We start from the raw sequence: 13100 nt of genomic DNA on the forward strand, positions 1-13100 counted from the left end.
AATCAACCTTAATTTTTTTGTTATTAGAGGATTACAAACCAATATACTTCAGTAAGATACATTTCTATATAGAGCACATGGGTGGCTCAGTCAGTTAAGCGTCTGACTCTTGATTTCAGCTTAGGTCATGACCTAGGGTTCATGAGATTGAGTCCTGGTTGGGCTCTGTGCTGGGTGTGGAGCCTGTTTAAAATTCTCTCCCCCTCCCAAATGTCATTCTCTGTAAGAAAAACCAAGAAACTCTTAATAACCTCTGTTTCTATGGGAGCATAAAAATCTGTTTAGATTATAAACATCTAAGAAACATAAACCAAAATATTTTATGAAATTGTTTTGTATTAGCTAAGTGTAAATCTATTGCTGATAACAAATTACCCCATAACTTAGTGGCTTAAAACAACAAACATTTCTTTTTCCCAGTGTCTGGGGTTTAAAAATTCAGGAGTGACTCAGCTGAGTGAGTACAAAGCATGAGTACAAAGAAGTGGGGATTATTAGGGGCCATCTTGGAGGTGCTCTACCACATCAAAAATAGTTAATACATTTTAAACAAAATATAACATTAGGAGAATTTTCATGTCATGTTAGATAATCTCAGAACGCACTGTGGCCTTCTTTAAGTGGTCTTCAGACCAGCACATTCCAAAAAGGGGTGTTTGGGATCTATGGAGTACGTCACTTCTTCCTTCTCTTTCTCAAGAATTTCTGGTGGCGTGTTCTTTGCAAAGCTGACAGACTGCCTTTTCCCAGTAGTTACAGTGGTGTACCACATTTCTCTGAGGATCTATTCATTTTTGTTCATTCTTTTTACATTCTGTTTTTTAGATTCTAGTTCTATGGATTTATCTTTAAACTCAGTGATTCTTCCTTCTGCCAACTCAAATGTGTTGAACCCCTCTGAATGAATTTTTCATTTCAGTTATTTTACTTTTCAACTCCAGAATTTCCATTTGGTTCTTTTTTATAATTTCTATCTCTTTGTTATTATTCTCCGTGTAATAACTATTATTACCATACTCTCCTTTAATTCTTTAAACATGGTTCCCTTTAATTCTTTGAACATATTTATATGTTTGTTAAGTCCATTATCTAAGGCCCCTCAAAGATAGTTTCTACTGCTTGGTATTTTTCCTTTGCATAAATCATACTCTACTGTTTAACTGCTTGTCTCATAATTTTTTATTGAAAACCAAACATTTTAGATAATACAGAGCACATATAGATACCAATATCACCTCATCCCCAGGGTTACCCGTTATTTGATCATTCGTTTGTTTAGTGACGTGACTGAGCTAAGACTGTTTCCCTCTCATTGTTTATCTCTGATGTTCTTGCTTAGACTTTTTTCCTTGTTTTTATCTTTTATCTTGGTTTCCTAGAGACTGCCTCTGAGTCAGCAAAAGCCAGTTATCGCTCAAAGTTTGTGCTTAAGTCCCCATAAGTGGTTAGGTGTTCACCCTTTACTGTTGGATGTGTACTTGACTTAAAGGCTACTTTCCCAGTTCAGGTATTTTATGATTTTGCCCCATATTCACCCATGGAATAGTGTCTTGGAATTTCTCTTTCTCATTGCTCCTGAGAAGATCCAACCTTTGGCATGAAGTCTTCCAGACTGCCCAGAATAGATTTAATAATTATTTTTAAACCTGCCTTCCTCAGAGTTGCCTGGTCAAAGTAGCTTTTTCTCTTTTTTTAAGGTTTTATTTATTTACTTCGGAGAGAGAGCAAGAGAGAGATCACGAACAGAGGGGAAGGGTGTCGAGGGAGAAGCAGACTTCCCACTGAGCAGGGATCCCGATGCGGGACTCGATCCCAGAACCCTGGGATCATGACCTGAGCCAAAGGCAGATGCTTAGCCAACTGAGCCACCCAGGCGCCCTCAGAGTAGCTTTTTATTCAGCAGTGTTTATTCAGGGAATGCCTTCAAGTGTGTCCCATGCCCCATTCTCATTTTCCTAAGTGGGGCCAGTGTAGAATATATGCAGTTTTACAGACCCCTGGGGATGAGTGTGATCCCAGGACAGCTCTTTTCATCTGTCTCTCTCTCTGATTCTGTTAGACCTCTGGCAGCGCTGTCATTTCAGTGAACATTTTCTTGCCTGGAGGACCATATAAGAATAGGCTCCAGATGGGGTTTCACCCACAGGCTGTAATTTGCTGACTCCTAATCTAGTTCATTAATTGAATTACTCAGTTCTGAGTTTCACTCTTTCCAGTATTATATTTTCAGCCTCTCTCATTTTCATTTCATTTTAGCCAGCTTGTTTTCAACTTCTGCCTTTATCTTACTGGGGCCTCTCCTTATGGCTCTCTGGGTCTGTTTTTTGGAGACCATATTTTCTTTCAAAACTACACAAAGTTCAAAAGACTGATGTAATGAACACTTACATACCTAACACCTAGATTCTATAAATTGTTAACATCTTGCCATATTTGCTTTATTTAATTATGTTTGTGGGGGGAAGGGCAGGAATGGTCTAGATAATTTTAAAGTAAGTTGTAGAAATCAGGGGCGCCTGGGTGGCTCAGTCATTGGGCATCTGCCTTCGGCTCAGGTCATGATCCCAGGGTTCTGGGATCAGGTCCTGCATCAGGCTCCCTGCTCGGCAGGAAGCCTGCTTCTCCCTCTCCCACTCCCCCTGCTTGTGTTCCCTCTCTCGCTGTGTCTCTCTCTCTCAAATAAATAAATGAAATCTTAAAAAAAAAAAAAAGTTATAGAAATCAGCATGTATAATCCCTTAATACTTCAACATGAATTTTCCAAGAATTAGGATATTCTTCTATGTAACTGCAATACCACTCTCACATTGTTAGTACTAAGTCTTCATTAAATTGTTCCCACAAAGATGCCTTTTCTTTTTTCAAACCAGGACCCAAACATTTTTCCCACAATGCATTTCATTATTAAATTTCATTAGTTTCTTTTCTTATAAAACAGTAACATCCACATTTTGTCTGGTGACTTTTTAAAGAGACCAAGCTAGTTGCTTTGTAGAAAAATCCCACATTCTGAATTTCACTGATTTTTTTTTTCTTGTAGTATTTTTAACTTGTTCTTTAGCCCTTATATCTCCTCTGTACTGGAAGTTATGTCTAAAGCTTAATTAGATTCAGCTTCAACATGTTCTGGCAAGAAGATTTCATGGCTGATGCTGTATTCTTCTTGCTCTGTTTGTAGAGTACCAAAATGAAAAAAAAATTCAAATGCCCAGCATCCATAGAACGGATAAAATAGAGTATATTCATATCCTGGAATTCTGTACAGTCCTAAAAAATAAAGTACTACAGCCACACAAAACAACGTTGATAAATCTCACAATCAATATGTTAAGTGGAAACAGAGCAGGAAAGAATACACACTGTAGGATTATATTTATATGAAGTTCAAAATAGATTAAATGTTTAACAATGAAACTTAGGTGATAAACCAGAAAGAAGCAAGAATGATACAACCAATAAATAACAGGGTAGTGGTTGTTTCTAGAAAAGTGGGAAGGTGTAGTAACAGGCAGGGTATATGAGAGATGAGTTTGGGTTGCCTACAGTGCTCTGTTTCTCCACCTGAGTTATAGTTTTATGGGCTAATTTCATTGGGTTCTACACTTACGTTTTGTGTCTTGTTTTATATGTGTCATTTCACACACAAAAAGAGGTTAAACCACACTGCATTCTAAAACACTCTTTATACAAAGAGGTGAAGCTCTTAGAGTTACTATAATGGCTGTTTTTAGGCTATGTTAGTAGCTGCACATTCAGGACAGTCCACATAGAAAGATGTTGTGTGGTAAATCATCTACAGTGAAAGATGCTGTGTGGTAAACTGAACAAACTTGATGAGAAAGAAAAAAATTCAGCTGTACAAAGATACACGAGATACTGATCTTTTTCACCTATAAATGTGTTTTGCAGAAAACAAGTGTTCATAGTCGGTTGGGGGTTATTTATAATCCTACTTCAAAAATAAATGAAGAGAACACAGCTATTTCTAGAGGAGTTTTGGCAGCTTTTCTTACACAGAAAAACAGCTTTTTGAGAAACTTTCTCAGGAAATTGGCAAGGGAAGAAACTGCTACAGCTATTTACTCCGGAGAAAAAATTAAAACATTTCTTACTGAGGTCAGTAGCTATTTGTTTGGAATAATAAGTATCTGTTGCATATTTAAGAAGTATAAGCCAGTGTTACCATGTTCCTGAAAAACATCAATAAATAAGTATAATCAATTGGGCATAATAAACATTCCTTCATACAAGAAAAGATAAATATTAAATGATATGGCTTTGCGTCAAGGCTTTTAGCAAACCAAATATTACTACTACCACTTTGTGATCCTTGAAGTTGATGGCATTCTGGTTAGCACATGTACTTAAATGAAGAACGGGAGTTAAAGGATTATGTAAATAATACTCAGGTATTTCCCTGAAGGGATCCAGTATGAGGGAAATTCTAAAGATGGAAAATGATCCTCAAGAAGGAAGATTCATTAATCCTTTCAAAAATATTTTCTGATTGTCTGCCAGGCGGTGGAGATACACTTGTGAACAAGGCAGATTTTATTGAGTCCCTGCTTTCGTGAAGCTTGCGTGATAGTAGGAAAGAGAGACAAACTGAATGGTACTAGAACAATACAAAGAAAGAAGAGTGTAGACAGTTTGAGGGATGCTCTTTTAGCTGGAGTGGTCTAGGAAGGCATCTCTAAAGAGTTTACATTTAAGCAGAGGTCCGAAATGAGAAATCAAGCCATGGAAAATCTGCGAGAACAATGTACCAGATTCAGGAGCACAGTAAGTCTAAAGGACTGCTACAGCGATCAGCTTTCCAGGTTTGAGGTATAGGCAGAAGGTCATTATGAGCCAAATAGAGACAGTGACGTGGAGAGTACACGGAGATGGGGTCAGGAACAGAACCCAGTTAGCTCAAGCACCTATCGGTCATGGTAAGGAACTGAAGTCTTTCCTGAGTATAATGGGAAACCATTGAGGAATCTTGAGGAAGTGAATAATCTTTAAAAAGAGACTCTGGATGCCATGTGAAGATTTGGTAGCAGGCAGACAAGAGTGGAAATAAGATGAACAGTTAGAATGCTATTGCAGTAATCCAGGCAAGAAATAATGGTGTCTTGGACTAGGTACTGGTGGTAGAGATAGTGAGGCAGTTGGCACATAATATTTGTTACAACTCTAGTCAACAGGATTAGCTGATCAATTGTATGTGACATAAAATATAATATCCTTAAATTTTAGCTTGAGTGGCTTGAGTTGATGGTGTCTTTTTTTGAGATGGGGAAGTCTAGATGAAGAGAAGATTTGGACACATAAGGGATCAAGAATTAAGTCTGTACATGTTGGAAATTCCTGTTGGACATTCAAGTGGAGATGTTGGATTGACAGTTGAGTTAATGAGTGTAGAAATGATTTCAGGGTTGTTGGGGCATTTTTAGAGTCAGACACTTTGAGAGTTACCAATATTCTATATAATTTAAAGCCAAGAAACTAGATCAGATACTGCAGGAGTGAGTTGGGTGAGAGAAGAGGCTGAAACCAGAGCCCTGGAACATTCCAACATATAGAAGTATGCAGGAAAAGGATGATCCAGTAAAGGAGACAGATGGAGCAGCCAACGAGTTAGGAAGATAACCAGGAGTGTGTAGTGTCCTGAAAGTCAGTCGGAGAAAAATATTTCAAGGAGGGAATGATCAACTATGCCAGACGTTCCTGAAATTAGGCTTCATAATTGACCATTTACTTGTTAAGGTGGTCACTGATGAGAATTGTTTCAGTGTAGTAGTAGGTATAAAAGTAAGCTAGATTGAAGAGAGAATGGGAAATCAAGAAATAGAGATAGTATAGGTAGCTCTTTTAAGAAACTTTAATTTTACCACAAACAAATATTTTGTATTTAGAACAGGACTTGAGGTCAAGAATTTCTCAGCTGGGGAGATGTCACTGTTTTGTATGCTAATGGACACAGTCCATCCAAACAATGAGAAAGGATGATACAGGGAGAGGGGAGCAGAGTTAGGAGCAAAGTTCTTGAGTAGAGAAGAGGTGCCGGGGTCCAATGGACAAGTGTTAACTGTTGGTCTTAAAGAACTGTTCATCTGTTTTAACCAGAAGGAAGGCAGAATGTATGGGCACAGTTGCAGAAGGGTAGATTTATTTGGTGACAGCAGGATGAAGTACTTCTGATTATATTCATTTTCAAAAGAAATTCCGGTCATTGCCAAGTATTAGAGTAAGAGTAGGTATTATTAGAGGTTTGAGGAAAGAGGAGAAAATGCCACATATTTTTTATTATTCTGAGAGTGAGCAAATGAATTAAATATATGAGCATGGGAAGGTCTCTGAGGGCCCACTGGATGTTAGTGACCCAAATTGAAAATGAGATCAGTATTAGTTGCATGTTTTTCTCTAGCTGCATTAACAGTTTGGTTCTAGTTGCAGAGGAAGCAGAGTTGTGTTTAAACAGAGTTGGGGATTTGCCAAGTGAATATGAATTCAGGGAAGCATTCAAGGGCTAAGCATGGAAGGTTTTTGTTGTGGTAAGGGACTCTGTGGTGTAATTCATATAGGAGGAAAATTATGGGAGGTACAGTGGGCAGTAAATAAGTGGTGGGGCGGAGGACTGAAAGCGTTGGGTAGTGGTTGGTCTGGTGACACTAGGTTGCATGAGCTGGAAATTCAGGAGCTTGTGGTCAGAGACAGGATGACTGAGGTGGAGATTTTGGAAGTAAGCAGGATCTAAGGCCGCACTGTCCACTACTGTATCCACTAGCCAAGTGTGGTTCTTTAAAATTTAAAATTAAGTTAAAATTTAAATTCTGGCATGTGTGGTGATGAGCACTGGGTGTTATACACAACTAATGAATCATTGAGCACTACATCAAAAACTAATGTACTATATGCTGGCTAACTGAACATAATACATTTTTTTAATTAAATAAGTAATTTAAATTCTGTGCCCCAGTCACGTGTTAAGTGCTCAGTGACCATCCATGGCTGTGGCTGCCATATTGGACAGTGCAGTGGAACATTCCTACCATCATGCGAACACCCAAGAACCTGTTAGAAATTCAACATTTAAGGCCTCACCCTGGATCTTCCAAAGTAAGAACTACATTTTAACAAGGCACCAGGTGATGGCACATTAAAGTTTGATAAGTACTGATAGGGAGAAATGTGTCTTAGTGTGAAGATGTGAAGAACCTATTCGTGGTTTATTTTCTGTGAATGTTCATATATTTGTTTACTTTAACCAAGGATTACTTGTGTATTTCAGAAATAAAATGCATTATTACTAAATTGGTTTTGTGAGTTTGGTAGAATGAGGTGAGATAGGGTATTTCTATTTTAGACAGTTGTTTTTACCAAGTGTACCAAATGGGGGTACTGAGTTGAGAATTTTATAAACATTTGTTTCATTTCTTTAATGTTAAATTTTATTTACGTTGATGCCCCCAGCATATTACTAATCAATAATCCACCTGAAATTTTCAAAAAATGAATGGCATATGATATCTTTTGTAACAAGATGTACAGATACTGTAATTGACTTGGCAAAGAAATATTCTTTTTTAGTGTTGCAGAAGAAAATAGTACTTTGAAAAATCATGATTTAGAATAATTTCAAATTTTGCATTAATACATTAAAGCAAGCTTTAAGAAAATGATTTAATATATTTTCTCTTACTAATTACATCCTTCTTAATCTATGCTTTAGGGGATGGATAAGAATGCTTTTGAGAAAAAATATAACACTGTTGGAGTGAATATTTTCCAAACTCATCAGCTGTTCTGTCAAGATGTACTTAAATTGCATCCTGGAGAAATAGGTATTGTCAGCAATGGGAAAGTAAGTAGAAAAAGCAGTTGCTCACTTTTCTCATGGACCTATGATAGAGGGGTCTCAAATTTGTTTCTATCACAACACGCCAGCTGCAGCACTTGCAGAGGACTGGGCTCCTACGCTAGACACACCACACAGGTCTCAGCATGAATGAAAGGGCACACTACCGCATCCCCCCAGTGACGGCAACATTGAATGTGGTGGGTAAGAATGCCTCATGGGGATAACTTTTGTTTTGCTCTAATACAAGTGTTAGAACAAACAACTTAGTATCCACTACAACACTGAGACTGAGAACCGCTGTTGCTGTGGGGGTAGAAAGTACGTTGTGACACTTTTTTCTTTTTTTTTTTTTTAAATTTTTTTTTTTTATGAGAGTCAGAGAGAGAGAGAGAGAGAGAGAGAGAGAGAGAGAGAGGCAGAGGGAGAAGCAGGCTCCCCGCCTAGCAGGGAGCCTGATGCGGGACTGATCCCAGGACCCTGGGATCATGACCTGAGCTGAAGGCAGTTGCCCAACCATCTGAGCCACCCAGGCGCCCCCGACACTTTTTTCTTCTTATAGCTTTTCTCTACAATTGTTAACTTCCAAAAGTATTGAATTGTTATTTTTGAGGTGTAAAGTAATAGTTATTAATGTAATCATTAAAATCTATAAGAAAAGTCACTCTTACTCCTACCCTCCTAATAAAATTTATTATTAATAGTTTATTGTTTTATCTTCTAACCCTTTTTTTCTACTCTACCTAGCCATGTCTGGTTTGTAAAAATATATAATTGTAATCCTATTATATATATGTATGTATGTATAAAATTTTATATCACTTTTTTCTCTTGGTACATCAGAAACATTATTCTCATTAATTGGAGAATCTTTATAGAACCACAGAATTCATGATGAGATCTACTTATTTTTTGAGTATGAGAATCTGGTTTTACTTCTCAGGAATGATTTAAGTTTTAAAAAATTGAATCTGGTGCTTAGATTTATTAAGATATCAACTAATGCAATGTGTTTGACATACCTTTGCTTGAACTACCAAATTATATGTACCTAAATTGTCTTCCAAGCTATAATACACTCTTAACGTTTTCTTTGTTTTCTACATTTTTTTAAGGTTTTATTTGAGAGAGAGAGTGCATTCATGAGCAGAGGGGTGGGAGGGGAAGAGGGAGAGGGAGAAGCAGGCTCCCTGCTGAGCAGGGAGCCCCACAGCGTGGGGCTCAATCCCAGGACCCTGGGATCACAACCTGAGCCGAAGGCAGACGCTTAACTGACTGAGCAACCCAGCTCCCTGTTTTCTGCATTTCACTAATGTTTTATTACCATATCATTTTCCCTTAAAATTATGCTATTCTTTCTTACTTGAATCTATAAACACTAGGAATTAGAGAATAGTGAGGGACTCATATTTGCAAGACTTCCCAGATCAAATATATCTGCTTCAGTGTAGCGGTTTTCAAGCTAATTGCATTAGCTCCTAAAGGTTCATCTTTGTGCAGTGCTGTTTTACAAATCAGAGACAACAGTTGTCTTATAACAGTAATACAAAGTATTTGTGAATTTGATAGTGAGGTATGTGGAAGCCCAGAAATTGCATTGCTTTTTCTTTTTAACAGTTGCTTTGGGAAGAAATGTAGCTTTTTAGAACAGTTTTATAGTATGTGGCTATCTTTGGCTCTGTCTGGCATTTTAAGGGATAAAGAGTAAAAAATTACACCTGATGTATCTAGTACCTTGCCTTTTGGTAATACATTATGAAAAAGCTCCCCTATGTTTTCTTTGTCATTGTTTAATGTAATTTATAAGTTATCAATATTAGTGATAACAAATGTTAGTTATAGTTATGTTTATTTTTCCTAGAATAATGGTTTCTCCTCATTTTCCTTGAAATTTACAAAAGTAATCAGATCTAAGGGCACCTGGGTGGCTCCATCAGTTAAGCCTCCAACTCCTGATTTCCGCTCAGGTCATAATCCCAGGGTCCTGAGATTGAGCCCCGTGTCAGGCTCCACGCTCAGCTCGGGATCTGCCTGAGTTCTCCCTCTCTCTCTAAATAAAATCTTAAAAAAAAAAAAAATTCAGATCTTAATTTTGCACCAGCTGTGAACCAAACATTCTTCTAGGTTCCAAGAGTATAGTAGTGAACAAACATGTTTTCATGAAGTTTATATTTTGGTGGGCAGCAACAGAGAACAAATAGCATCCTTATTGATAAGGTGTCATTTGGAGAGAACCAGAGGAGGTGAGGGAGCACGCCATGTGGAATATCTGGAAGAAGAATGTTCTAGATAGAGGGAAAGTAAGGGTAAAGGTCCCAAGGTGAGATGATTGCTGTACGTTCTAGGAATAGCAGGTACAGAGAGTGGTCTGAAGAGAAGCTCCGAGAAGTAGCTTCCTACCAGATGATGTAGGGTTTTATAGACCATTTAGGAACTCCTGCTTTATGCTGAATGAGTCATGAAGCACATAGTTCTGGACAGAGGACTGACATCTGACTTATGTTTTATTTGGATCTCTAGTGGCTGTTATGTTGAGAATAAACTGTAGGGGATCAAGAAGCCCGTTGGGAGCTATTTCAGTATTCCAGGGGAGAGAGGCTGGTGGCTTGGACCAGAATGGCTCTCATGGAGGTAGTGAGGAGTGGCTGTGGGATATATTTTGGAGGAAGAGTGAACAGGAATTGCTCACAGACTTGATGTGGGATGTGAGAGAACTGTGTAACTGGCCGAGTGGAGTTGCCCTATATTAAGGTGAGGAAGTCTGCAGACAGAGTGGGGTTGTTGAGGAGGAGTGGAAAGGGAAAGAGTTCATTCTGCGTGTGGGAAGAGTTCAGTGGTCAGGTCTGGACCTCCACCGAAGCTTGCTGGGTTGGCAATTGAACGTATGAGTTGAATTCAGGGGAGAGGTTGGGGATGGAGATGGATATTAAGTCAAGTTATGTTGACTTTTGTGTTCATAGAAAAATTATAATTTTATCATTTTTTATTTATGGAACGGTGATTCAAATTGAAAAGTATATCTGAAAAGAAGTACTGTGGTTTATGAGCTGTCATTTAATACTTAGCTTATTACTCTGTCTCAGAGTAATGCTTAGAAAGCACAATAATCACAGCAATTGTAGCAGATAGTTACAACTCTGAAACACATAGTTCGGTGCTTGAAATCTGACATTTTAGAATCAGTCTTCCTTCTGAACCTGTCCAGATGTTTGTTAGAATTGGTATAGACTCAAAGTCAAATTGTTTAATGTAATGATTAAAACTGGGGGGGGCAGCAATCATCTATACTTTCTTACTATATGCTGAAGAATTAAAAAATTATATATTTTTAGTATTAAATAAAATGCTAAATAACTCTGTTACTATAATTACAATAAATTTACTGTTATTAATTTACATGTTTACAAATTGGTGAAAGACAAGGGGTAGCAGAGGGTAGAGAAACAAGCAAGGCCTTTTTCTTAGCCAAACAAGTCTGGATTCAAATTCCAGTTGCACCATTAATTATATGACCTCTATGAGACTTGGTTTGGAAAAGTCATTTGGACAGAGGGAATGATGATAGTCTATTTTACAGAGTCATCAGAGATTAAATATACTTTTAAAACCTAAAGCACATAAAACAGCCACAGGCAGTAAATTTTCAATAAATATTCCTGTTTTCTCTTTAAGTATTTGAAGACTGTCATAAGTAATGGATTTGCATTACACTTGATGAGAGAATAGAATCAAGGCCAGTTGCTGAGACCCCCATGAGTGTAGAGAGATTTTTAGCTCAGTATATGGATGAACACTTTGAGTTTTATAAAATATTAATGAGCTGTCAAAGGAGGTAATGCATTTCTCTTACAACAGTTATTCTGTATAACTGAAAAATCACATTTCCAAAGTGTTGTAAAGAAGATGGATAGGTTGGGTAGGCACCAGTTTAATTGTGTTTTTACAGGATTTCCAAGTTCAATGTTCCTTTTTCCCAACTTGGACATTATGTGAATTTTATACTATTTAAGTTACCTTATTCCACAAATATTATGTTCAACTTTAAGTAGAAGAATTAAGACACAAAAGAATCAAGTTTCTCCCGGCTGTTTCCCACTGTTCTTACGTAAGTGAAATAGAACCAGTTCTCTGGTGGATTTAATCAGTAAAGATAGCCAATCTAATTAACCCCTTAAAAGAATTTGAGATTGAGCAAGATGGCGGAGGAGTAGGAGACCTAGATTTCGTCTGGTCTCAGGAATTCAGCTGAATAGGGATCAAACCATTCTGAACACCTACGAACTCAACAGGAGATCGAACAGGAGAGTAGCAACAACTCTCTGAACAGAGAAGCGACCACTTACTGGAAGGTAGGGCGTGCGGAGAAGTGAATCCGAGGCGATATTCGGGAGGATAGATGGCGGGGGAGGGGCCTCCGCCGGCCGCTTCTGGCAAGTGATAGAGCCGCGGAGCACAAAATCGGACCTTTTAGAAGTCGGCTCCGCGGAGGGACGTCGCCCCAGTGGCTAAGCGGGGGATGGAATCCTCCCGGGACAGTGTGGTCTCAGGACCCTTGGGGTCACGGAGAGACCGGGGGTGCCTGAGTGCGCCAGAGCTCCCAGGTATCAGAGCGGGGAAGCCGGCTGCAGAGACGGAGCAGAGTCGCGGGCTCTCAGCTCGGGGTTGCCATAAACTGTGATCTGCGGCCCAGTCGGGGCACGGCTCCCCCAGCAGGGACCCAACAAGCAGCAGATCCGGGGAGACTCCCCTTCCTTCCCGGGGAGGAGCGGTGCGGGAACGCACTGCAGGGATCTGCTGGGTTTGGAGACTCCGTGCGGGGTCGGGTGCCAGAGATAGCAACGCTCGATCACAGGCCGGGTGAGCACGAAGTGCGGCCTGAGACCGGGGACACGGGAGTGACTGCTTTTCTCTGGGGACACACTGAGGAGTGGGGCCCCGAGTTCTCAGCTCCTCCGGGTGGAGATTGGGAGGCCACCATTTCTGCCCTGGTCCTCCAAAGCTGTACCGAGAGCTTGCAGGGAACAAAAGCTCCTGAGAACAAACCGGAGCAGCTTCCTTAGCACGGACCGACAAGGGCGGGGCAATTCCGCCTCCGGCAAAGACATTTGGAAACCACAGCAACAGGCCCCTCCCCCAGAAGATCAGCACAAACAGCCAGCAAGCCAAGACCAAGTTGATCGATCAAGGAGAATGGGAGGACTCCAGCGCTAGGGGAATACTGCACATAAATTCATGGCTTTTTTTTTTTTTTTTTTTT

The 13100-nt window shown here is 39.3% G+C and overlaps 1 protein-coding gene across 2 annotated transcripts in view; it reads left to right on the plus strand.

Annotated features, from left to right (window-relative positions):
- The window catches only part of UGGT2 (UDP-glucose glycoprotein glucosyltransferase 2), a 178333-nt gene that overhangs the window by 101759 nt on the left and 63474 nt on the right, over nucleotides 1-13100 (plus strand). For both annotated transcript variants that reach the window (XM_025875171.2, XM_073894385.1), the window contains 2 exons: nucleotides 3910-4116; nucleotides 7718-7849. In XM_025875171.2, coding sequence (XP_025730956.1) covers nucleotides 3910-4116; nucleotides 7718-7849 — 339 coding nt within the window. The remainder of the gene's footprint in view (nucleotides 1-3909; nucleotides 4117-7717; nucleotides 7850-13100) is intronic.

Source organism: Callorhinus ursinus, unplaced genomic scaffold, assembly GCF_003265705.2.
Source record: "Callorhinus ursinus isolate GAN/ISIS: 27379988/994484 unplaced genomic scaffold, GSC_fseal_2.0 scaffold7, whole genome shotgun sequence".
NCBI lineage: Eukaryota > Metazoa > Chordata > Mammalia > Carnivora > Otariidae > Callorhinus > Callorhinus ursinus.